At 40.1% G+C, this 25,833-nt stretch overlaps 1 protein-coding gene across 1 annotated transcript in view; it reads right to left on the bottom strand.

Moving 5' to 3' along the window:
- LOC134540328 (uncharacterized) overlaps positions 1-25,564 on the bottom strand; it is a 227,961-nt gene extending 202,397 nt beyond the window's left edge. The window contains exons 1-4 of the mRNA XM_063382989.1: positions 25,537-25,564; positions 24,977-25,076; positions 4,512-4,639; positions 271-661 (exon numbers count right to left, since the gene is read on the bottom strand). Of these exons, the coding sequence (XP_063239059.1) occupies positions 271-661; positions 4,512-4,639; positions 24,977-25,076; positions 25,537-25,564 (647 nt within the window). The remainder of the gene's footprint in view (positions 1-270; positions 662-4,511; positions 4,640-24,976; positions 25,077-25,536) is intronic.
- Positions 25,565-25,833: the final 269 nt, after the last annotated feature.

Raw genomic sequence — 25,833 nt, 5'->3', positions numbered from 1 at the left:
GGAATGACAGCGGGCGACAGTGCTGCGCTCTAACGTGTAAATAACAACCTGAGACGATACAGGGCGTTACGGCAGCGCACTGCAGCGGTGTAAGTTCCCAAGCTGCTCGCCATACGCTCCTGAAAAAAACGTAGAGTAAATCCTATCCACTCGCGACTTCTATACAGTATATATATATTCAAAGCTACTACTATAAAAGTTTCCCCCCCCCCCCCCGGGTGAGCTTGAGACGTCACACGTCGAGAACAGGGAACACAGGCGCCGACTCACCCCGCCCACCGGATGCCGGCGACCACCAGGTACACGAAGCCAGACACCAGCCCGGCCAGAGCGCTCAGCGACACGGCGCTCGAGATCAGCGTCGAGATGTTGGGCATCGTCCCGAGGGGGGCGCGCGGTCCGGCGGCTGTCACAGCAGCATCCCCGTCGACGACAACCACCAGGTCGACCAACCCGACAACTTCAAGCTGCAAGAACTCGCGCACCTGCGACGCTCGCGGGCTCCGGGTCCGCACTGGGTGGTGTCGCGGGGCGTTGGATGAGTGGGGGAAGGGGGCGGGGGAAAGTGGACCGTCGAACCCGGGAGGAGGGGGAAGAGGGAAGGTAGTGAGGCGGTGGAGGGGAGGAGAGATAAGGAGAAAGGTCGTCTCACCGCGTTCACCTGCTGGAACACCACGAGTTGGCGCGCATCTCTCTTTGGCGCCCGGCCCATTCACATTTCTCCTCTTCCTACCCCTCTCTCCCACCTCTTCTTCTCTATCAATTGCAGTGTGTCGAGATTTTTCTATGCGGGTTATTCTTATAGGACGAAAATTAGAAGTCCATTATTTTTTTTAAACAGAATTCATAAAAAACAAACGCAAACGTGAAAAATAAGTACGCACATCTCACGTTTTTAACTTCGAGGTTTGAAAAGTTGTACATCAAGCAGAATGGAGGAAGCCCAAAAACACCGGGCTCTTTGGTTTCACCCCGATGACCCTGCTCTCCCAAATTGTGGGGGAAGGGAGGAGAGGTGATAGCCCGTCCCGATTCCTTATTTTCATTTTCATTTCATTGGGTTTTCATGGATGTTCTTATGTTTTCTTGATCACATACATATTTTTTTATTTTTTTTTTGGTTCGTTTTATCGTCATCATATATTTTCGCAAGTTCAACATTATACCTATCTTGCGTTTGTTGTTCTGTCCCATAATATTTAGAACAGATGTTCACTAAGTGTAACATCATGTGTGTAAATAGAGTTAGCAATTATTATTATCATCAGTTACGCGACTTTTGCGTCCGATATATTAGTAAATGTAACATTAGGTGTGGGGGGAAAGGGCTCGTAAAAATAGCCCAATTAATTTTATACAGCTTTATTTGCTACTAATATCTACATTACTAATTAAATCACCACACAATTATGTGGTTCCGCGTTGTATGTTTCTAAGTTACGTGTTTCTAAGTTATTACAGGTCTAAGATGTGTGTTTCTAAGTTGTGATAGTTCTAAATTATGACTTTCTACGTTACGACGTTTCTAAGTTGTGTGTTTCTAAGTTACGTGCTTCTAAGTTACGTGCTTCTAAGTTACGTGTTTATAAGTTACGTGTTTCTAAGTTATGGTCGTTCTAACTTATGCCAGTTCTAAGTTACGTGGATTTTTTCGAGGTTTCTAAGTTATGACAGTTCTAAGTTGTGTGTTTCTACGTTATGTGTGGTTCCCCGCACTCCTCACCACGCACATGTCCACATACGCACAGTCTCGCGCCACTCGGTCACACACGCACGGTCCTGTCGCTCCGCGTCGCGCCGCGTCACTCTCTCACCTGATGGAACTTCCGCGGGGGCCGGCGTCGCCGCTTTTATACCCATTAGCCGTCTTTCTGGAACCGACTGGAGAGGTTGTCATCCCGGGCCGACCCGACGCTCGAAGCATCCAGAACAGCGGCGCGTTATCCACGCCACTCCACGCGGCGGCCTCTGCAAGCCCGCGGAAATCCCAGGCCGCCGAGGGTTAGATGGCAGCGCCGAGGATGGATGGCGGGGGGCGCCCTAATGCCCAAAGGTATGCGCGCGTGACGTCAGCGGCCGTGAAGGGGGCACCTGGCCACTCAGGTAAGGTACCTGGCGCGCTTCGCGGCCTTGCCTCACACGTTCGTGACAGTATTCTGAATATATTTGTGACAGGACAACATATTCGACCAAATATAGCCCTTAAATAATAATTAAACGGAGACGGAGACGCATTACGTAACCGGAGACAGATCTCCCGGAAAATTTTGACCATCGCATCTCTTGTTCCACAATGCACGGAAACGTAAAAAAATGTCAACCAATGAGATTGATTTCAAGGTTACGAAATAGTAATTCAATTCAAAAAAAATTGCTTTTGAGATGTTAGTACGGGAAGAATTCACATATTTAATTAAAATAAACAACTAAATAATTATTTAAAACTAGATGTTGTTATTAAAACAATCTTTGACGTTTTTGGGATTTAAACAAACATGGCTACCACCTCAGCCAAGTAGTCGGTTTCCATTGGTCGCACGGAGCGACGTAAACGGAAAAGCTGAGCAATGTCGGGCTGATCCGCGCGGGTCCGTCTGTCTGCCTTTTGCGTGCTGTTGTGGAACAGGCTTTATACTTGCGTCCTTAACGTACGCGTAAGCGCGCGCGAGCCAACAAACCTCCGGCTCGTGTTTTGCCGTCCTCTTTCCCTCGCTGCGTTTCGTCACGGCGTGACGTCAGGGCCGGGCTCCGACGACCTTGACCGGCGAACCTAAGGCGGAGAGGAGAAGGAGGAGGGGCAACGTGACAAAAAAATTTTTCTCCCTGATGCGCCACCGCCTCCATGGAGAACACGGCGTGAATGTTGAACGTCTTCCTTCAGCCGGTATGGCTGGGTGACGCCAACTTATAAAATTGGTGGTGGGGATGACAGGAGAATTTTGGTCGGTAAGCAATACCTCTCGGTTAAATGGGAAGTCGAAAATTCAAAAATATATTTTATATTATATATTTTAACGCGTATCTTACGCATTAAAAAAATGAGGCGTGGCTGTGTTATGAACATGGCCGTGTGTTGTACGTGAATACGTGTACGTAACAGCAACAGGTAATATTTTCTATACAAAATGTAAAATACGCAAGTTTTTATTTGAACAACATATTATATTCACTGCAACCGTTTTACACTAATGTTTTATATGTGCAATCGATAGATTTTGACGAGAGCTGACGATTGAAACTCAAACGAACGTCGTAGCTTCTCCGAGTCAAAAGTTATACTAAATGGAAATCTCGAAACGCAGGAAAATTACCTCAAAATGGCGGCGATTCCCCTTCCACCGCGCGCGATGCGTCACAGTCCTCACTTAGCGTAACGAATTATTTGATCCTTTAGCCATCCAGTGGTGTGATTAAATTTTGGATGGAGATGATATATATGTAGCTGCAACACCAAACTGTATTCCCCGATTTTGTTATCATTCGTTTTTTTGAATTGCCTCCCACTATGAAAGCAATTTAAAGACGCATTCACGTCAAAAAAAATTTTAAACAGCACAAACACAAAAAAAAATTTGAAAAAAATTCGCGGATTCATTTCGTGATATTCTAAATTTCAAATAATTTCACCTTTACGCTGCTTCTACTATTGGTTCACTACAGTAATAATATGAAGGACTCGCGGCCAGTTAAGATACCCTCAGTCAAAGAAGTATGGAATCACGAGTCATCTAGCTGAGACGCCTCACGAGTCAAGCAGCCAAATGAACAAGCGACGTTCGCCCGAGCGTGCAGATGATTTAGTCCAGTCGTTATGTACTTTCAACCTTCGATTAAATGCCGAGTTAATGAAACTTGGGGTGGTGGTTCGGTATGGTACAGTAGTGCCCCACCCAATTTATCCAACAAAAAATCCTTGATGAAACTTTTGGGGGGGCCGAAAAACCCCAATGTTTTGGCACTTTTTTCAGTTTTTCACCTATAATTTTTTTCTTTTGCCTCATACGACTTAGACTATTCTATTCGATTTTGTAGAGCGTTAAATTTCCTACAATTTTCACTACTCAAACATATTTTTTGACTTCATACTTCCCGAGATACAGGATTTCAAAAATTTGCGAAATATCCCAAATTGGCAAAATATGGCAAAAAACTTGTTTTTGCTGTACATGTTTCATATTACAACATATCCAATTTCCTACGTTAAGCAACCTCCCCCACCCTTTATTACCCACCTCCACCCCGCACCGTATTGATAATGTTGTACAGATAAAAAACGTGCCAAATTCACTCGATTTGTCTTTCGCTGAGTAACCCCTCCCCCCTCAATGTTTTTTTTTAAATTACATTTCTCTTATCTGTCTTCATGCCTCAACAATTTTATGTTGTGTGAATAATACTCAACTAATATTTACATACGAACAGCTACCTATTTATTTGGAAATAATATGTAGTAAGAGTACTGCAATAGTACCCATCAATATTTTAATGTTACAAGGTGTTAAACCACCCACGTTTGGCTCCGAAGGGAATTTGATCTTCTATGCAATTCTCTTCATGATCCTCTTGATCTTCTTCTTGTGTGGGGGTGTCTTCAATTTCATCTTGAAGGTCCGCCTCAGGGGAGTTCTCACATGCGTGGCTGCAACAGTTTTTGCAAATGGTGGAACACAGCAGTCCTACTTTTTTTGCAGCTGCAGGCTGCTGTGGTACACCCTTTTTTGCATTTGCATGAAACGATGTGGAGGATGTTGTCTGGGGCGACATTTCGAGTAGTGGTGGTGGGGGGGGGGGGACGATACCTCTTCTTGTCAGTGTCCACCCCCAAACTGATGGAAGCAACCTCGTTCCCCAGCCATGTCTGTACCTGCAGATAAGTCCGGAAAGCGTGGTGGGTGTCCGCGTCAGTTGTATGGGGCAGCCTTGCCAGCTGATATTTAGGTTTGGCCACAGATTTCGTGGAACTCAGGTACCTTAAAGTGTCCATGGTTTCTGTGCTCAAGTCCCCCCCCCCCCCCCCAAACAACTCTATGAGAAACCTCTCACCTGCCTTAGAAATTTGAGAGGCAGAGGCATCTGGCTCTTTAAATATTGCTGCTAGGGAATGTAGCGAAGTGTTTTTTTTTTTCATACAATTTGCAGATTTTTTCCTTTCCCTGTCCGAAAGGGGCTGATGTGGTGTCGCACCCACTTATTGCGTGGAGAAACAGAAGGTTTTTTGGATCGAATTTGCAGGAGGCGGGTGAATATAACAACGATGGGGCATTACATCTGCCACTTTTTTGAAAGAAGACATTTTTATGGTAAGTGGGGGCAAGTGCTGTGAGCAATACGAGGAGATCCACATCCTCACCAATTATGGTGACACTGTCATATTTAGCCGCCTTCGACAGCGCCGTGTGAACAATCATAACGTCAGCCTCTTCAGTAGCCTGTTTGACTTCAATGGCTTCTGTTGCCATTGTTGTCATTAGCATTTGTATTAGGTTTGTTTTGTTCACGTCGTTGGATAAAAATGCCTCCTGAGCCACAGTGACAGGGGTTGTGGCTGAAAAAACAAACTTAGTGGAGGTGTGCAGCAAAGCCCGGCGAACTCTTTCAGCTTCTTTGGTGCATTCATAGGAAATGTCAGTCGGATAGCCATCAAACACCACTATGACATTGCTACCAGACGGTTTTTTCACATATTTCACGTATGTCTGGCAAACTGACTCGAATGTCGGTGTAGTCATCTTACTCCATACAACTTTATGTAGAAGATACCCTCCGTCGATGACAGAAGAACGTCTGCTGCCAAGGTTTACTTTTCCTTGTATAGGGGTTAATACTGCCTCATACAGTGTTGACTTTATTCCCTTGCGCATACCATCCTCAGTGAAGAGGGATGTTGTAAATGGTGCAAACTCATATTTGAACAACTCCTTAAGGTCGTCGTCTGACTGATTATACAAATTCGTTGGAATAAAGTCAGTGGGTCGACTGTAACTTTTTTGCCTGCAATTTTCATTGAACAGGTCACAGATGCGAGACTCGCCACTTTATCCTTTCGTTTCAGCTTCAATGGTTCGAACCGTTGACCCACTTTTTTCATCATGGATGCGATGCCAATTTCCCGTGCAGAGTGACAGTCCACATCTTCATGAGCTATTTCGCCTGAGCTCAGGGAGACAAGTTCTTTTATTTCAAGGAATGGCGGGTGTTCAGCAAACCAGCCACGCAGCTTATTCATGTCAAGGTTATCCCTGGTCACACGCGAAGGCCTCATATCTACATGTTGTTCACTAGTAGCAGATAATATTTCAGTGAATATCTCTTCTTGTTCGCAAATATTTTGAAGGCACAGCATACCGCAAGTCCAACGAGAAAGCACACTATCAGTCATGCCACGGCCACGTGTTAGCCCTCCATAACTCTTCATTGCGCGCATTAGGACCTGTTCTATGCTCATGTCAGACCAAATTCCTGACCAGAATTTTTCAGTTCGACGAATACCGAAGTAACCTTGATTTGTGAACTTATCAAATTCCTGAGGATCCATTTTGTTTTGTACGTTGACCATATCCTGATAGTACATATGCGCACTTTTTGTATAGTTCAAGTGACCTGCTGCAATGCAAAAACTTAATTTCATTTAACAGGGTGGGTACTGGGGTACTGATAGCTAAGAACAGGGGGGAGGTACTCAGCCATAGACAAATCGAGTCAATTTGGCACATTTTTTATCTGTACAACATTACCATCCTGAAGGGGTAGGGCCTAAAGGTATACGTACTTCACGAGGAAGGGGGGGGGGGGGGGTTTACAAAGGGTGGGAGAGGTTGCTTAACGTAGGAAATTGGATTCAAGTATTATTATACCATTGGATATGTTGAAATATGAAATATATACAGCAAAAACCAGTTTTTTTTTGCCATATTTTGCCAATTTGGGATATTTCGCAAATTTTTGAAATCCTGTATCTCGGGAAGTATGAAGTCAAAAAATATGTTTGAGTATTGAAAATTGTAGGAAACTTAACGCTCTACAAAATCGAATAGATAGTCTAAGTCGTATAAGGCAAAAGAAAAAAAAGTAATAGGCAAAAAACTGAAAAAAAGTGCCAAAAATTGGGGATTTTCGGCCCCCCAAAAGTTTCCACACGGATTTTTTGTTGGATAAATTTTGTGGGGCCCTCATTGTACCATACCAAACCACCACCCCAAGTTTCATTAACTCGGCATTTAATCGAAGGACCCACCCTTTTTGAACCTATAACTACTGAACTAATTGTGTAGTCTTTCCCTGAGGTCATGAACTCGCTAATTGTTTTCAATCCCTGAGTATGACACTTTGAAATAAATCGAACTAACTTCGAAAATCAGGTGCGGTCAGGAGAAGAATAGTTTTTTTAAACTCCAGTTTTTTTTAGCTTAATGTGTTTTTAGGGAAGGGGAGGGTTAGAGGGGGGGGGGGATTTCCCACATCTTGTAGGACCGTCACTGCCAGAAACCCGATATTTTCGCGGATATTTACTTCACTTCAGACCAGACTCAAACTTGCCTAAACACACTCAAGTCTTTACATAGAGCCTTTATCGGTCAATAACAAGATCCACATCTTTTGGCGAATTACAGCGTGATTGGCTAACCACTTCTTCTCTTTGTGCTCAGAGTCACATCAAGAGCACGGCAGTCCTATCATTATAGACCGGAAAAATTCGCGGCCTCAGATGACCATTTTGAAGTTATACCTACTTCTAATGCGACTTCCAACAAGGTTGCGTTAAACGTTTAACGCTCCTGGGGAGGGGGGATAGAAAGAGAGAGAGCGAGAGTGAATGCTATTGTAAGGAACTAAGTAGAGAGTAAAAAACAAATAAAGAGCCTGACAGTTTGTAGTGTCGCCATATTTGTTTCAATTTTCAATACCCTTTTTGTATATTACAAATTAAATTGCAGAAAAAAATCATGTTTCATAGACACATAAATAGTGAGTGTGTGTCATTTCTCTATGTCCACGAGGTCTCGCCGCATCAATTTTCTCCTTGGGGCGAACCCGTCCGCTTAATTAAATAAACAGCTTTTATCGTTGAATGATTTCATGATTTATTTTATGAAAATCTGCTCATAAAAAAGTTAGTTTTATAGACATTCAAAAGGTCTCTCTCTCTCTCTCTCTCTCTCTCTCTCTCTCTGAAAATCAATCTATGAATCGTTACAAATTTATTTCCTTTAATTTTTTTTTAGTTTGATTTGATACAACATGATTTCACTAAAAATCAATTTCTACCTCTTCCTATTTCATTTCCACATTACGAAGTTTCACTTCTTCCGCGCGGAGGGACTCCACGCACTATTTTTGCATGCAATTATAAACTATTTTTTAATGATGCCAAAGAAGTATAACTTCTCACGCGCGTACCTAAGTAGGCCTACACGCACCCATTTATTTTTTAGTAAGATAGACTTCACAGTCCTCCGCATACACTCGGAGTAATATCACCTGTTCACTTGCTACTGAATTGTGAGACGTCTCTATTCGGAACTATATTAACTGATACTTCTTTGACTGACGGTTTCTCATTGGCCCAGAATCATTCCCATAAACTGTGAAACAATAGTAAAAAAATCTGTAGGGAGATAACTTTTTTTAAAAATTTTTATTATATTCCGAAATGAAGCCATGAATTTTCCCGGTCTCTACCAATCGTAAACGTGAAGCAGTATATGTGCGTTAGTCTACTGAGCCACGCCCCCCCCCCCTCCCCCTTTTTTCTCAAACCAAAGGTATCAATAAAATAATTGTGGCTCTAAATAAATAGGCTAACAAAGTTGATGTGGGGGTTATGAATAGGAGGAAGAGTTTGTTTACTTGAATACAATATTTATTTACTACTTGTTTGCTGCTGGGTACCACCTTTGAATATGACTGCAACAATACATGCCGAAACGTCAACGTTAGACACACAAGACACACACACACACACACCATCATTTCCAAGGACGTGATCACGATCCAGAAGCCAATAAGTAGTTTTGACCCTCCTTTACAAACGCCTGCGACCTAATATATATATATATATATATATATATATATATATATATATATATATATGCAAATGGTGAAACTGGGAATGGATTATTTGCGAAAATATCTGAACACTTATTAAACCGCAAAAGAGTAGGCCCGCATCAGAAGTTTCATCCTTGTGATTGGCGGCTGGCTGCAGGTAAAGGCATTGCTCTCGGGGCGTACTCAGGGTTGGTCATCCAAAATCCCCCCCCCCCCCCCAAAAAAAAATCATTCCCCTCTGGGGCCTATTTACGAATAGCATTTAAGAGTTCGCTGAGGGCCGAAAAGTACTTTTAATTTTGGATTAAGTTTTTAAACTGTATTTTTATAAGCGTTAAAATGCCTAAAACGCGTGTTTTCAGAGTAATTTTTAGGCATAAAATAATCAGTACAGATTCTTGAAAGCACTTAAGGGGCTTGCATAACACCTTTATCTTCATTTCTCCGCCATATAATGTTACGGTCACCGCTCAAATTTCACAGTTATCCTGTGACGACGAGACGAATGCGCGCCAGTTCAGAGACTTGCGCTTAGAGGCTATACCGCGCTGGAAGCACCAGCGAGCGTCGCGCTTATCATCCCGCCTCACTAACACACATACACCCCTGACGAGGCGGGCCCCTTAACCACACAGCTAGTCTCGAGTTCTTATCGCGAAACATGCACGGCCTTCCTTTGCGCTGGTGGGACGAAGAGCGTGACAATGACCGCCTGTCACCTTGGATTTCGGTGTCACATTTTCAAGTTTCTTTTTCTCTCTCTCAAAAATGACTCAACATTCATCATACAACATAAAAACTTCCCTATTTTAAGCGGAAAGTTCTGGATTTGAAGGAAAATTCTCCCGTTCGATCCCACAAAAAAAAAATTTCGTCCGTGGCTTGAAATATCCACAGAGAGGCTTAAAATCCAAAAATTAAATGGTGCTTCCAAAATGTGCTTCCTTCTTTTGTTGATGGTGCTTCCAAATGTGCTTCCTTCTTTTGTTGATGGTGCTTCCAAATGTGCTGCCTTTTTTGATTGTGCTTCCCAAATGTGCTGCCTTTTTATGGTGCTTCCAAAATGTGCTTCCTTTTTGTTGATGGTGTTTCCAAATGTGCTGCCTTTTTGATGGTGCTTCCAAAATGTGCTTTCTTTTTTGATGGTGCTTCCAAAATGTGCTACCTTTTTTGATCATGCTTCCAAAATGTGCTTCCTTTTTGTTGATGGTGTTTCCAAATGTGCTGCCTTTTTTGATTGTACTGCCTTTTCGTTGATGGTGCTTCCTTTTTGTTGATTGCTCGTAGTAAAATATGTAGTGACTGAATATTTACTAGTTCAAAACCTCTTGGTGTTACTAAAATATTTTTCAAGGTCACTTGGTCCTTTAGTATGTATAAAAATTTCATGATGGTCTAAATGACTGTTATTATCTAAAGACGAAGAAGGTCCTGCGGTCCTGAAATGACTAGCCTATACGTCTGATATTGTCATGACTCGGTCTCATGGTCCATAGACAATTGTCCTGTATGTGTGGCTTTGTACATGAACGATTTATAGGTTATTCAGATTATCGAATAATTATACTTTCATGTAAGGCATAGCGGTACTGTATTTAATTCGTTGGTCAGGTTTATTGTCTTGAGTTGTTTTTCGTAGAGTGAATGATTAATAAATTCCACGAAAGGTAATGGAAAATAAAATATTAAATATATTTAATATTTAGTTACACCGGTCACTGGTCAAGCAGTGCGTTCATTACTTCTGGAACTATTAAGCGAAGTATAATGTTATTTATATCAATTTTCTCTTTATTATGTATTTCAGAGTATATTATACTCTATGTAACTTGGATGTCCAGGTCCGATCTCAAGACACAATGCTAGCATGCTTAGGGCTTGGATGGTTGATCACCGTGTTGGAATGTTGGAGGCCGCCAGCAAGGCGGGGGACAACAACGGAAGCAACGGTACATGTGACTGGACTGGAGGGTGGTCCTAGCGGAATAAATTGAGGTCAACACCCTAGACACAGCAGTCAACACATAGTCGTGTGGGTATAGAGCTGCTGCTACAAATTCAAGCAAATGCTGTTCATTCCAACTGCAAAGTACGCGGAAGTAACGCCCGGATTCCGCCGTGTGCACTACGTCACCGAGGATGGTTACTTCCAACTAGAGGTCTGCAACTTCGGTCATCACTGGACCAGTGATTGTGACGAGGAGGCTCCGGACATAATCGAGACATCCTGCAAAAAGGTAGATTGTGTCGTCTATTATCTAAGACCTGACAGTACATTACCGGCTTAGTCTCGTCTCGACCACCATGACGAAATGTGTTAACCTCCAAGGCTTCTCTAGTCAGTATGGATTTATTATCAAGGAACTTAGCATTGCAGATGAAGAAGGAAATGTAATAACACAGTAATTATTTTTAGCCGAAGTGATAATTTAATAAAACACGTAAAAATTAACTTTAAGGTTTTTTTTTCTAATGTGTCAACAAATCAATGATAGGATGGATTTGTATGTAGAGCTAGAAGTATACCACATCTCTTGAAGAACACTGCATGGTATATATTGAAAGACTCTTGGGCTCAAGAAACTATACTATAGGTGGAAAGGATGATGCGGTTCCTAAGATTAAATGAAAGGAACTTTGTTGATTTTTTTTTCTGTATACTACGATGATTTAATTGTGTTTGGGATGATGGGTTGAAGGATTAAATAATAAAACTGGACACACAGGCTTTTAAAGAAAACGAGAATGGAACTAACCATGTCTACAAAACAATAGAGAATAATGTGAAGCTCACAAGATCATAGATTGTGGTAAATCTCTGACAACTGAAATGCGGAAACAATATCATAAAATGAGTGATATTGATGCAGCTCATGATAATATTGATGACAGCTACGATGATGAAGATGATAACTTTGCGTCTGTGATAGTGACACGGATGCGTGGATTTTAAGACTAATAATAACAAATATGTAAAGAAGATGGAAGCCGTAGCACATGAGACCAATTGTTCATCGAGAGACAATCCAAATGATTGAAGAACAGGCTAAAACTTCTACTTGGTTCGCGAAATGCTGAAAATTTATACGTCCTCAAAGAAACATGAACTAAGAAATGCGAGGTTTATATAATAAAACCTACTTTTTTTTGATCTGATGTGTATTAATGGGAATAAATATACAATTTAATATGAGTTTTATTAAATATCTTTTTTACATATGTACTTTCAAGCTCTTGGCGTCTACAGTGTACATAAAGTATATAAAATATTTACGTACCTGGTTCTTCGTTTACCATGTATATTTTGCATTTTAAAATATGAATTTATTAAAGAAAAATGACTGATTTGTTGTGTGTTAGAAACCATAAGTCCGTCTATAACTGGTGCGATTTATAATACTGTGAAATTTTGAGGATAGTATGACCAATAGGATGTTAATATGATGATGTGACATTGGCTTGCTACTTCGCTTGAATGAAATTTAAATGTTAACTTTGTGATGAAATCTGCAAGTGCGTGCATTGCGTGTCCATTTAATATGTCGAATTTGCTTCCAAATGTGCTGCCTTTTTCGTTGAGTGGGCTTCTATTTTTAAAGTAGTTTTGACTCGAGTATTATAGTAATTGGTTCTTGATTTGACTAGCGTATTATTCCATCCTGTGCATGTATATAAGCGAGTCCTATACAGCAGGTCGCTCAGTTTGTTACTGACGTTATCGGTGTAAGGATCACCTAGTTTGTTTCTTCTGGTGCATAAGTCGCGTAATTACCTGTTCTTGTGAACTCGATGGCATCTTTACCGTCTAAAACGATGAACTTGATGGATGTTGTACCATCGTCTACAGGAACTCTAACGTCAGCGCCGACGATGTTGGAGCAGATCCCTACGGCAACGCCTCTGACAACACTGGAGGAGACTTCAACAGTCGTGGTACCACCAGCAGAAGAGAATTTAATGCCGGTGGTGCTGGCTTCACAGGAAAACATGACGAACTTCGTTTCAGCCTCGATGGAGACTTCAATGGCTGGTGATTCAACAACTAACGGACATCGGTGTTGTTACTGTGACAAGATTTTCACAAACAACAGCAATGCTCGACGACACGAAAAGAGAGAATGTGTCAAGAACCTTTATTGTAAAATGATTGTTTGTGAGAAATGCCATAAGCAGTTTGCCAGAAAAGATAATATGAAAACGCACATGAAGACATGCAAAGGTCCTGCTGTTCGGTAGAAAGTAAAGGTTTCTATTCAACAACAATGCATTGATGTTCATAAGAGTATGCCTGGAGATGGCGCAACTGCGACAACGTCAGTATCTGGATCGGGTCTGAAAGGCTTGTCTTCATCAGCAAGGTATCCTTGCAGCTACTGCGATATGTCGTTCACTTTTTCTCATGTAGCACGAAGACATGAGAGGAGTAAATGCAAGAAGAATCCATCTCGCATAAAGTTCCGCTGTGATGAGTGTCATGAATGGTTTACACGTATTGATAGTTTGCGACGGCATGTGAAAAAATGCAACGGTAAAGTCCGTGTGTCTACTGAAGAACTACCTGTAGAAATTTCGACTCCTCGCTTTAGATTGGAGACTCGTAAGCGTACAAGCAAGAAAACCAATGTGCAGCAACCGATTGCTACAACGTCTGGACATGAAAATAAACCTAATACTGTGCTCGGTGCATTACAAGTGAATGATAATGGGTTCTACTTGGCGCAGTCTGCATTTCGTGGAAAATTGAAAGATTACTATTATCTAAATACGTTAGGTGAGTCAAAAGACATTTGTAATTTTCTTTATGATATCAGAGAGGACATAATCAATCAGCTTACTGATGATGTAGCAACAAACGGTCCATAAAAATAGAACTTGTGGTTGGACTGTATATATGGAAAGCCGTATCCATTCGAAGACGAAGTGAGGAAGTGTGCATTCAAGACATCGGCTGCAGTAATTTACAGTTCTGACGATGTGAAGCAAACTGTTAAAAACGGTATCCAGAAACTCTGTCAAGAAGAGGAGGACTATGTCTGTAAAGGTTCTGGTTGGTCTCTGTCTAGTATAAACCGATTGGAGCTAAGAATTAGTCATTTCACGCCTATGCAGGGCTTTCGCAAGTGATCCTGTAGTAAAATATAGATTTTGTAATAAAATTTATTTTGTAAAAGAATTTGCGATGTTTTATTTACGAACCTGTCACTATTATGTTAAATTGTTGTTATATTTATTTTTTCTTCAGCATCCAGAATCGTACCAAGGACCTAAGTCGATCTAATTAATCATTTTATTGGTTGCAAAATTTATTTAATGAATTTTGAACTTTTTCCTGAATTTCTAGCATTGAAATTATGAATTTCCAAGATGGCGGACATGATGGCTTATAGGATGATGGTAGTAGAGGATTTTAAGCCTCATAAGAATTTTTGAACATGGTTTATTGAAATTATTATTTTTTACATAAAATTAAACATTATTGCATCGATCGAGTATCGAACCAAGGACAGGAACTGATCGAATCAATATGTAAATTAATGAGTGATTTATTTAATGAATTATAGATTTTTTCCCGAATTTCTAGCTAAATAATTACACGATTCCAAGATGGCTGCCATAACGAAACATGCAACAGTAATAGGATTAGGTTAGGTTATGTTAGGTTAGGTTAGCATAGATTTTCATATGGATTAGGTTAGGTTAGGTTAGTTTAGGTTAGGTTAGGTTATGATAGGTTAGGTTAGCATAGATTAGCATATGGATTAGGTTAGGTTAGGTTAGGTTAGGTTAGGTTAGCATATGGATTAGGTTAGGTTAGGTTAGGTTAGGTTAGCATAGATTAGCATATGTATTAGGTTAGGTTAGGTTAGGTTAGGTTAGGTTAGCATAGATTAGCATATGGATTAGGTTAGGTTAGGTTAGCATAGATTAGCATATGGATTAGGTTAGGTTAGGTTAGGTTAGCATAGATTAGCATATGGATTATGTTAGGTTAGGTTAGGTTAGCATAGATTAGCATATGGATTAGGTTAGGTTAGCATAGATTAGCATATGGATTAGGTTAGGTTAGGTTAGGCTAGGTTAGGTTAGGTTAGGTTAGCATAGATTAGCATATGGATTAGGTTAGGTTAGGTTAGGTTAGTTTAGCATAGATTAGCATATGGATTAGGTTAGGTTAGGTTAGGTTAGCATATGGATTAGCATACGGATTAGATGAAGTCATCAGGTTGGCAACATCGAGGGTCGCAAGGCTAAAGGTCAGGGTCGAATTTCAATGTCAGGGTCAAATTTCAAGGTCAAGGTTAAATTTCAAGGTCAAGGTCAAAGTTAAAGGTCAAGGTCAAAGGTCAAGGACTCGGTTCAAGGTCTAGTTCAAAGTTCAGGGTTCAAGGTCAAAGTCAAAGGTCAAGGTCGGATCCTGGATCCTGCGCCTGTCCCAGAAACGGCTATATCCTACTACTGTATCGGGACATTTTTTCGTGCGTACATGGCTGATAAACGTAACGGGACACTTTTTCGTGTGTGCATGGTCTAAGGAAGAGATTAATCCTCCTCCGTCCTCTGGTGTCCTCATACATACTTTATATACCTACTGATGATTTTTGCAATCTTTCCCGAATTTGTAGCTAAAAAAAATAATGATTTTCAAGATGACAGCCAAGATGGCTGATGCCCCGACGGTCTAGCGAGTAAAAATTAATATTATATGGAGGCAGCACCCTCTAGTAGATGAAAACAAGATAGCGGATCTAAGATTGCTGTCATGACATCATACTGGATGACGCAATATTTGCCATGGGATTATTGTTTTGAGGTCAGTCTGCCGGTGGCTTCCATGGAAGTAGGAGCCATCGCCATTTTTTTGCCTTCACCTGATTATAACCGAGGTCACTAAGATTTTAGTGGATTTTTTATTTAAAATTTATTAAATCGTATTTAAATAATTTTTTTATAAATTAAAAAAATCCCGATTTTATTGATTAAAAATTACGGATTTTAAAAATGGCTACATAAATAAAAGTGAAACTTTTCTAGAATCCAAGAAGGCGACCGTAATGCAAAGTGCAACATTAGGGAGTGGGGCACTCGTTGCCAAAATGGGTGAAATCAAGATAGCAGAATACAAGATGACCCAGGTGTCAAAGTCAAAGTCAAAGTCAAAGTCAAAGTCAAAAATAAGATGTTAAATATCAAAAGTAAAGGTCCAATGTTAAGGTCAACGTCGTCCAAGATGGCGGCCTGTCATTGACCTGCTGCCTGCTCCCCAGCCTGAATCCTGCACCAGACATCCCATTATCCTACTACTTTTAATTTTTACAAATATCTGTAATTTTACATGAATATTTCTGTTCAATTTACAAAAAAAAATTACAGTCTACAGCTTTTACGTTGCACATAATCAGCGTATTCAGGAAATGGCGGAACATTTCACAGGATAAGCATAGAATCTAAGTGGACGTTCACCACTGCTAAACTTGTGCCGATAAAAAAAAAGTGATGGCACAACCGACTGAAATAACACAGGATATAACGGCGTAACATCAATCCTTTCAGACAAACATCGACAATGGCCCAAACTTTGAGCCTTTGTCGTGAGTGTACGTGAGTTATAATATTTGGTAACCGATCAGAAGAGTCGCCAAGAGGCTCTGGTTTATTGCCACGACGGACAGAACGGTTGTTTAGGGCACGGACAGCTAGAGACAAATGGAAGATTTCATTCGTTACAAAAGTTCAGCGGCATCAATATGCTGTTATCTTTGAAAGATTTGTGCAATGGGAGTGCATGACTTGATGTAAGCTTTTGGACATACGCCATTGTTAAGCACTTTTTCTGTAAAAGAAAACTAAAAAATACCCAAAAGACAAAAAACACAGATTAAGCAAAAAAATTGCTGTTGTCAACAGGATATAAACACCACATAATATTCCATAACAGGAATATGGTCAACAAACAAAGAAAAACAAAGAAAAATAGACTAATAGAACGAAAAAACCCCTCACAAATGATTACAGCACAAAAATATTGAACAAAAAAAATTCAGCACAACAGTTGAAACGAGACAAAAACACGACAAAACGAAAAGACAAAACAAACACAATAGTTTTCCAAAACAGAAGAGAACGAAAATACCCCCACGAATGATGACAGCACAAAAATATTGAAACAAAAAAAATTCAGCAGAACAGTTGAAACGAGACAAAAACACGACAAAACGAAACGACGAAACAAACACAATAGTTTTTTCCAAAACAGAAACAAGTGACGTTTCGGGAACTGCTACCTGCTCCCGTCCTCAGGCAGAGACGCACATGGTACGAAAACACAGGTGCGACTCCTCTTAGTCCATTTTTCTTTGTTTTTCTTTGTTTTTTGACCATATTCATGTTATGGAATATTATGTGGTGTTTATATCCTGTTGGCAACCGCAATTTTTTGCTTGATTTGTGTTTTTTTGTCTTTTGGGTATTTTTTAGTTTTCTTCTACAGAAAAAGTGATTAGCAATGGCGTATGTCCAAAAGCTTACATCAAGTCATCAATCTGCTGATCTAGTCTGTGAACAGTATCTCTCCCTTCTCCCCTCCCGAGGCAGTAAAAAAATGTAGTAATAAATTAACTTAGCAAGTTATTTACTTAATCAACTAACTTGCCAAGTTAGCATCGTAATCTTTAATACGGACTATGAATAGTGGAAGTTACCCCATTAAATACTTTTGCCGTGTAAGTCGTGCAAAAAAAAATTTTGTTCTCCTTAAGTACGCTACTTTTGATTTGATTTTGAATTCTTATCAATGACAGGGTTATTCACGATTGGATAACAACAATTTGTAGTCATAGTGTCTAATAATTTGGTGCAGTTTTGGGATTTTGAAACGGAAAAAAAAATGCCTATAGTTCAAAAACCATAACACCTTTTATTCCACATTCAGAACCGTAATTAGTTGGCCTATCAACTATTTTCGTGTGTGTGTATATATATATATATATATATATATATATATATATATGATGTTTTGAAAGATTTAGACCCTTTCCAAAGGGCAAAAATCTCAATGAAAGACATTTTGAATTCTTAATTTTCTTGCAGTTAAGATAACTTCTGATGTAAATAATGTATTATTGTTATTTCATTGATAAGAATTAATTTAAAATTGACAAATTTAGCTATTATAATCTTTTAAGTGTCTTTTGTCATGTGTTTATGTTTGTGTTGTACCATTTTTATTTTTGTGTTTATTATTGTGTTTTGTGTATGTTATTGTTATTTCTTTATGTAATATTTGTTAAGTGCCCACCTGTTAAAGGCTTTGACTGTTGTTAGGCACTCAAATAATAATTAATAAATAAATAAATATATAAAATAGGAAATCAATAGTATCTTGAATAATACTTTAGTATTAATTAAACGTGTCCTGAAGCGCTGCAAAGTACGACACCTTCCCATAAACACAGCTGTTTTAGCATCTGAAGGCACCGCTGGTCGTTCGACTGTCTCGACGAAAACACAAGCGCCCATTGTGACTTGACCTTCGACCCGTAAACTCTCGCAACTGGGACGCACGCACCTGTCATTTCTCGGAACAGCTTGCGTGGAAATTATCTTCATTCGCAACGCCCCTCTATTTAACTGTTTGCTCGCTTCATTATCATGTCCAACCGACAATTTTTCATTTGCATGACAAACATGATTGTTAAAAATTCAGTAGTCATAAGTTCCGGAAAAAAAAAATTAAAAGAGCCATTTTGTGACGTCATAAAATTAATGCACAGATCCTGTATTCATAAGTCATTTGGTGCTTGATGTTTGAGTTTCACAGCATGCACGAACCTCTAGAGTATTAAAACATGAATTTAGTTGAACAAGTAGTTACGTTAAAATGTACCGGTAGTTTGATCTCAGTACTGAAAAAAAAATTACTAAGAGCCTACACTAAAGTTATCAGTGGAGTAACGCTAAATACACGATAAATTCAAAATTTCGCGCAAATATTAGCGACAGTAATTTTGCAGGAATGCGTTTTCGTACATAGTATGTTCCTACTTGAAAAAAATAATATTGTTTTTGACATTTCCAGCCACCCATTAAATTTATGCCTCGCAATTTTAGAAAATCATAATTTTATTATTCAAATTACTTCATTACAGGTAAAATAATAAAAATTTATAGAAGCTAATTTAGGAATATACACTTTAATTGGTTGAAATGTTTAAGTTTGTTTACCAACAGTTTTCGGACAAGAGATTTTTTTTATGAGTGACTGTGAAAGTTATGTGTGTCCTCAATGGTAAAGGGGTCAGGGAATCAGAAGTCTAGAGCAAGTATCTAAGTCCAAGTACATCCTCGGAATTTGGTTTCTTTAGAATTAGTATGCAAGTCATCCCCAAATGGCAGGTATTTAATATAATATACGAGGGCTTTTTTTCTTTCAAAACTCCGGTGGGCTATAAAAAAAGACAAATTTACATAACACAATAATGTCATCACAAAAGTACTGACGGTCTTACTTATTTTTCTACATAAACTCGAAAACTATCGAGGCATTTGTCATATCGTAACACAGGCTTCTCGCTGCCTTCTTCGAAGCAGTTAGCGGCCAGTGAATAGAGATACAGGCCCAGCGCCTGGACTCCCTCTCCCTCAAGACGCCGCTGTGAGGCGGGTGGACTAATCGCGCGGCGCTTTCTGCCCCTTACTATTTGCCAATCTTTCGATAAGTCTTGACGCGGGGGCCAGTGCGCCTCGCGGTTAGTCCACCCGCCTCACAGCGGCGTGATGAGGGAGAGGGAGATCCAGGCGCTGGGCCTGTACCTCTATTCACTGGTCGCTAACTGCTTCGAAGAAGGCATCGAGAAGCTTGTGTTACGATATGACAGATGCCTCGATCGTTTTAGCGATTATTTAGAAAAAATAAGTATAACCTTGCTGAACGTTTGGGGGTGAAATTATAATGTTATGTTAAGTCGTCCTTTTTTATATATAGTACATCGGATGTTGAAAATAAAAAAACAGCCCACATATAAATCTAAAAAGTATTAAAAATAAATAAATTTTTACTTGATATTTTTTTCTTTTATAGCGCGAGTCTGAACTAATCAGACTAACTTCATACGCAGGTTCATTACGAATAATAAAGTTTAAAAATATAATTACGTTTTAGGATAGCTTAAAGTGCTTCTCGCGGTGGGCATACGCATTTTAAGTTGAACCTGAACAACTGGTTGATTACTACTAGAAAAAATAATTTAAAAAAATAATTTCACAGTTAATCAAAAGTAGTACCCGTGGTAGTAATCTAGTAAATATTACTTGCTAAGCATCTCGTGATGTTTGTGTATGAACACATGCAACCACGTGAACAGAACAACAGTAGCAGAAGGATGGGTACACCATCGGCACTACTTTCAAGAGCGTACGCATCAGAGGGAGGGGCGATGAGGAATATGTACTCCCCCCCCCCTTCCACATACAATTCCCACTATGCCATTTATCATAAATTTTCGGGCACAAGTTTTGAATTTTAAATTTAATTTTTAATTTTCAAAGAAGGAAACAAAAAAAATTATAGTTGCATATTATTTTCATTTAATTTTGTTTCCATTACTGTACTCTCCGACGTAATTTTGTGCAACCCAGTGCACCTGCGCTTGTTTTTTTTACTCATTCATGTTTTTGAGTGTTTACCTGCAGCCCAGAGTACGTTACACCGCCAACATAATGAAAGAATTTAAAAGCGAGGGGAAGAGTTGCTTCCCCCCCCCCCCATACAGGGGCGCAACAACAGGGGGGGCAAGGGTATTTTGCCCCCCCCCCCCCCCCCCTGAAACCTTGAAGTTGTGGCAAACGGGGGCAAAGAAAGTGCTGTGTAATCAATTTTTAGATAATAAAACTGCTTAAATAGCACCATTTTCCACCTTGAAATACAAATTTTCCCGGGGGAGTACCCCCGGACCACCCGCTTCAATAGGGGGGGATCGATGATTCTTTATAAAAAGGTATATTGCCCCCCATACCCTATGAAAATGACATTCTTCTCACGCCACCGAGTACTTTCTAGAACTGTCCAGTGTTCGAGAAGAGTGACGTGTGTCACAGACTGGAACGCGCGTCTTCCTGCGCGTGACGTAACGTCGCTCATGGGACCGACAGCGCCACGCGGCCTTGCGGCCTCGACTGGAACCTTGATCGGCCGTGGGAAGGCTGGTCCCACTCCCACGGGGGGCGCAGGATGTGCGCCCCAGGTGACTTCAAGGACACGCAAGGATGAAGCTCGGCGGCGCGTTAAACATGCCCGCCTAATCACTGGCGTTATCTGTGTCAGTGAGACCGTCAAACTAACCTTGCATAGACAAGTTTAATCAATCTTTGATTAAATCTAGGAGGAGGACTCCAAAATGAAAAAAATACATATATATATATATATATATACACACATACATATATATACACACATATACATATATATATACACACACACATATATATATCCGTAAATTTACGAAAATCCTTGGATAATTTGTTACCTGGCATACATTATTCACACTGGTAACACGTCTCTGAGGCACTTCAAGAGGTGATCCTATTGGAGGAACATTGAAACCAAAAAACTCACTGCACGTCACTACACTACTTAAAAAGACTGTTTTTTGAATTTTTTTTATACATAATAACGTCCGTGAAAAATCCAGTTTTAGCGGTTTTTTTTTCACTGTTATTTTCATTGCATCGCCTTTATTTTTTACTATTTTTTTGGCACAGGGAATCAAGCTAAAACGGGATATTCCACGGACGTTACTACGTATAAAAAATTCAAAAAAAACAGTAATTTTAGTGGTTTAGGGACGGGCAGTAAGTTTTTGTTTTTAATGTTCCTCCATAGGATCACCTCTTGAAGTGCCACAGAGACGTGTTACCAGTGTGAATAATGTATGCCAGGTAGCAAAAAATTATCCAAGGATTTTCGTAAATTTACGGATAAGTTTTTTGACGTGACAACGTCTGATAAATCGATGAACGCCGGCTGCACGCACGAAAAAGAATGACTCATTGTCCCGTTACGCGCATTGTCCCGTTACGCGCATTGTCCCGTTACGCGCATTGTACGCTTGCGCCAAAATCTATCTCTCTTCCACTCGATTGGAACAAGCATCGATTTGACGTTTTCGAGATACATTAAACTTGAAACACTCCCATTCGTTTCCTACTTTTCCTATCATCGTCCTATCCTTAACAGAATAACACAGATTGGAAGATGTCAAATCGCAAACATGTATAAAAGTTTTAGTTAAAATCATCTCTTCGTTAAAGTAATAAACATATTTGCAAATAAAAGTAAATTTATTAATAAAATTGTAGACATCATTTCACTCCTTCTTTGTATCCATACAAAATAGTGATAATTCAATAAAAACGATACAATTTTATTCATAAAACTATGCAATCATTTCATCAATGTTTTGTTATGACGTTGTCACGTTAAACTATCGTCCGTAAACCGACTTTACAGACAACCTATTTTTTCTCTTTTCAATTTGGAGTACTACTCTATATTCTCCCTCTTACGCACAAATATCTTCTGGATCTCAAATATACAAAATAAATGAAATACATTGTGTGAGATAATCTTCAAAATACAAACCGACGAATACGTATTACACTCCGTGCGGGTCGGTCTCCGTCTGGGAGTTGTTGTAGGAACTATGTTACGTTAGATCCGCCTCCGTTTACGTGTCACTAAAGAACACGCCTAGTCAGAAGTTTGTTGTGAGTCAGAGAGACGGGACGACAAGTGTGACGTAGTGCTAGAAGTCTCGTCATGCATAGAACAACTGCGGCATCTGGGTGGTAACAATAGCATTATATCGCGAAGAAAAGAAAACAGAGGTGCAATGAAAGTCCCTTGGGTGCATTCAAAAAACCTCTACAGGATGGTTCCATGCCTAAAAATTATTCAAAAAACACGTGTTTGGACATCATCTTTCTTCTAAAAATTGGTTGTCTGTAAAGTCGGTTTACGGACGATAGTTTAACGTGGCAACGTCATAACAAAACATTAATGAAATTATTGCATACTTTTATGAATAAAATTGTATCATTTTTATTTTAATAATAAAAGAATAAATACTTGAAATTATACTAGTAATCAGATTTTTAAAATGCAAGAATAATTAACATTTATAGCCGAAATTGTTGTTCTAATAAGCAATGAAAACCACATTAACTTTTCATTTCACTTTATAAACAGCCGAAGAAACAGTTCACGTGTAGATGACTTGTAATTAATTTTAAAAACTGGCGTTTAGCTATAAAGTTTAAATATAATTATGAACAAGTTTTCATATAAATAAACTGTAATCAAATATCTATCATCAATTATATGAATCACCATAATTTTTTAGTCAATTTATTAGCGTAACGGAACAATGTGCGTAACGGGACACTTTTTCGTGCGTGCAGCTGGCGTTCATCGATTTATTAGACGTTGTCACGTCAAAAATACATCTCGGGGAATGAAATATGGAAAGAGAACTACATATTCATCCGTCATCGGCGTATTCTTAAACGTCTTAGACGCCACTCGGATATCTTGAGCAGTTTTCTAATGGCGTTTCATCCACCCCCCCCCCCCCTTCCCCCGGGCGAATCTCTGCACACCATACGTGTGTGCCTGGGTAGGCGGGGGGTTAGTGATGAGCTCAGTAGTTGCTGCGCGGTGAGCGGAAAAAGAGGAGGGGTCCGCGCAGACGTTTGTGACGTCAGTCGAGGTGTTGCGTTGTTAGTTCTGGCCTTACCCCCATCATCCCCTCCCCACCAGGTCTGTTTGTTTCAGTGTCGAGCCGCGTGATTGCGCCATTGTAGCCGCGACGTTGCAACACCGACCAGCCTCGCACCGCGCCGAAACAAAACAAAAAAAAAATACTAGGTGCGTCAACAGCTCGCGTCCCGTGCAAGGTCACGTGACAAAAAAAAAATATGAGATGTGCATCTAACCTCGGTAACGAGTAAATTCATGTGTTCTCATGTTGGAAATACACTTGTAATAACGAAACTAGGACACAAATCTAACGCAAAAATTCTTTAAAATAATGCCGAGCGTGATAAATATAGATACGCCAATTGTGTTTTCAACTTCACTTCTCGACGCGAATCGCACGTAGTTTCCGCACCCGCCGCTAGAATTCGCTGCCGGAGCAGCTACGTCGACTGTCGAATCATTTTTTTTTGTTCCGTGGTCTGTTTACTACATAATATAAGCATAAGTATGTGGTCACACCACGACTGCAGTGACGCCGGCAGCGGGCCAGGAGGAGAGCGCTGCTTGGCTCCGCCGCCAGACTTACCTCGGCCCTGCACGGGGCTACACTCGGGTTGAGAAGGTGCGGGAAGCCTTCTTTTCACAGACGAGAGAACCAAACGCCCGATCGTGCATCTTCGGGGGTTTCTTTTTTGTTCATTGTAAAAGGTTAGGTCAGCTACATTATAAATACTTTAGAACATTGCGGACGGTTGATTTGGTTAGGATAGCTACACTGAAGATAACTGTGAAATCATGTAAACGGTTTCCTAGCCCTGGATAGCTACATATTAAAAAGTTATTTGCTAAGCAGCCATAAAATGATGATTTCACAGTTTTTTTTTAATGTAGCTATACTTACCTAATATAACCAACCATCCACAATGTTTTTAAAGTATTTATAATGTAGCTAACCTATCCTAATCGACCGCAAAATTTAATGACACGCCGGTTTATACAATGAGATATAACGGAGAAAAAAAAGCGAGCGTGAACTTCGGGTGTGGCTCTCTCGTCTGTGAAATGAAGGCTTCGCAGAAGGAGCGCAGCTGTCAGCACTGTCGTCTACAGCTGATGCTACGTTAAACAAGTGTACGTATAGCAGGAATAACACACAATATAGTAGTATCTTCTCACCTGCTGTACGCACTCCCGCGCCGAAACGCCAAGTCTCTGGCGATCACCGCTAGGATGCGCTGGCGTTCACCTTCCGTCAGCGCTGCCAGCGCGGTCCTCACTGGAATCAGCACCACCGCGGCACGTCACTTCATTGCCAGTTTCGCAGCGTCGAGAGAATGAACATTAGGCTACTTATTACCTGGTACCGACAAAACGGGTCTTGTAACTGGTTAGCTCGTCAGTGTAATCAACTGTAATAACTTCCCCCTTTCCCTGCCTTTTAAATGTTCGGCGAGTAAGTGTGTTTGGTGTGTGTGTGTGTTTGTGTGTTTGTGTGTGTGTGCCGAACCCAGTTAAATATTTGTAACATGTGTCATTCTTGTACTTGAAAAATTCTGTATCATAAACAGAATAAACGATTACGATAGAAACAATAGAATGGTAAATTTCGGGCTAGCAAAATCGATCTACCAATTTTAAATTAATAGAAAAGTTCCTTTTTTTTTTTTTTGAAGTGACAACGTCTAATAAATCGATGAACGCCGGCTGCACGCACGAACAAGGGTCCCGTAACGCACATTGTCCCAATACGCTGTGGTGTCCCATTACGCTCATTATACGCTTGCGCCGCATCTATCTCTCATCCACTCAACTGGAACAACCATCGATTTGACTTTTTCGAGGCACATTAAACTTGAAACACTCCCATTCGTTTCCTACTTTTCCTATCATCGTCCTATCCTTAACAGAATAACACAGATCAGAAGAAGTTAAATAGCAAACATGTATAAAAGTTATAGTTAAAATAATCTCTTCGTTAAAGTAATAAACATATTTGAATTAATGAGTGCAAATAGAAGTAAATTTATCAATTA

The sequence above is a fragment of the Bacillus rossius genome, chromosome 16 (genome assembly GCF_032445375.1).
Source record: "Bacillus rossius redtenbacheri isolate Brsri chromosome 16, Brsri_v3, whole genome shotgun sequence".
Taxonomy (NCBI): domain Eukaryota; kingdom Metazoa; phylum Arthropoda; class Insecta; order Phasmatodea; family Bacillidae; genus Bacillus; species Bacillus rossius.
Note: the sequence above shows the minus strand (reverse complement) of the source record. Positions and strands in the feature narration are given on the sequence as shown.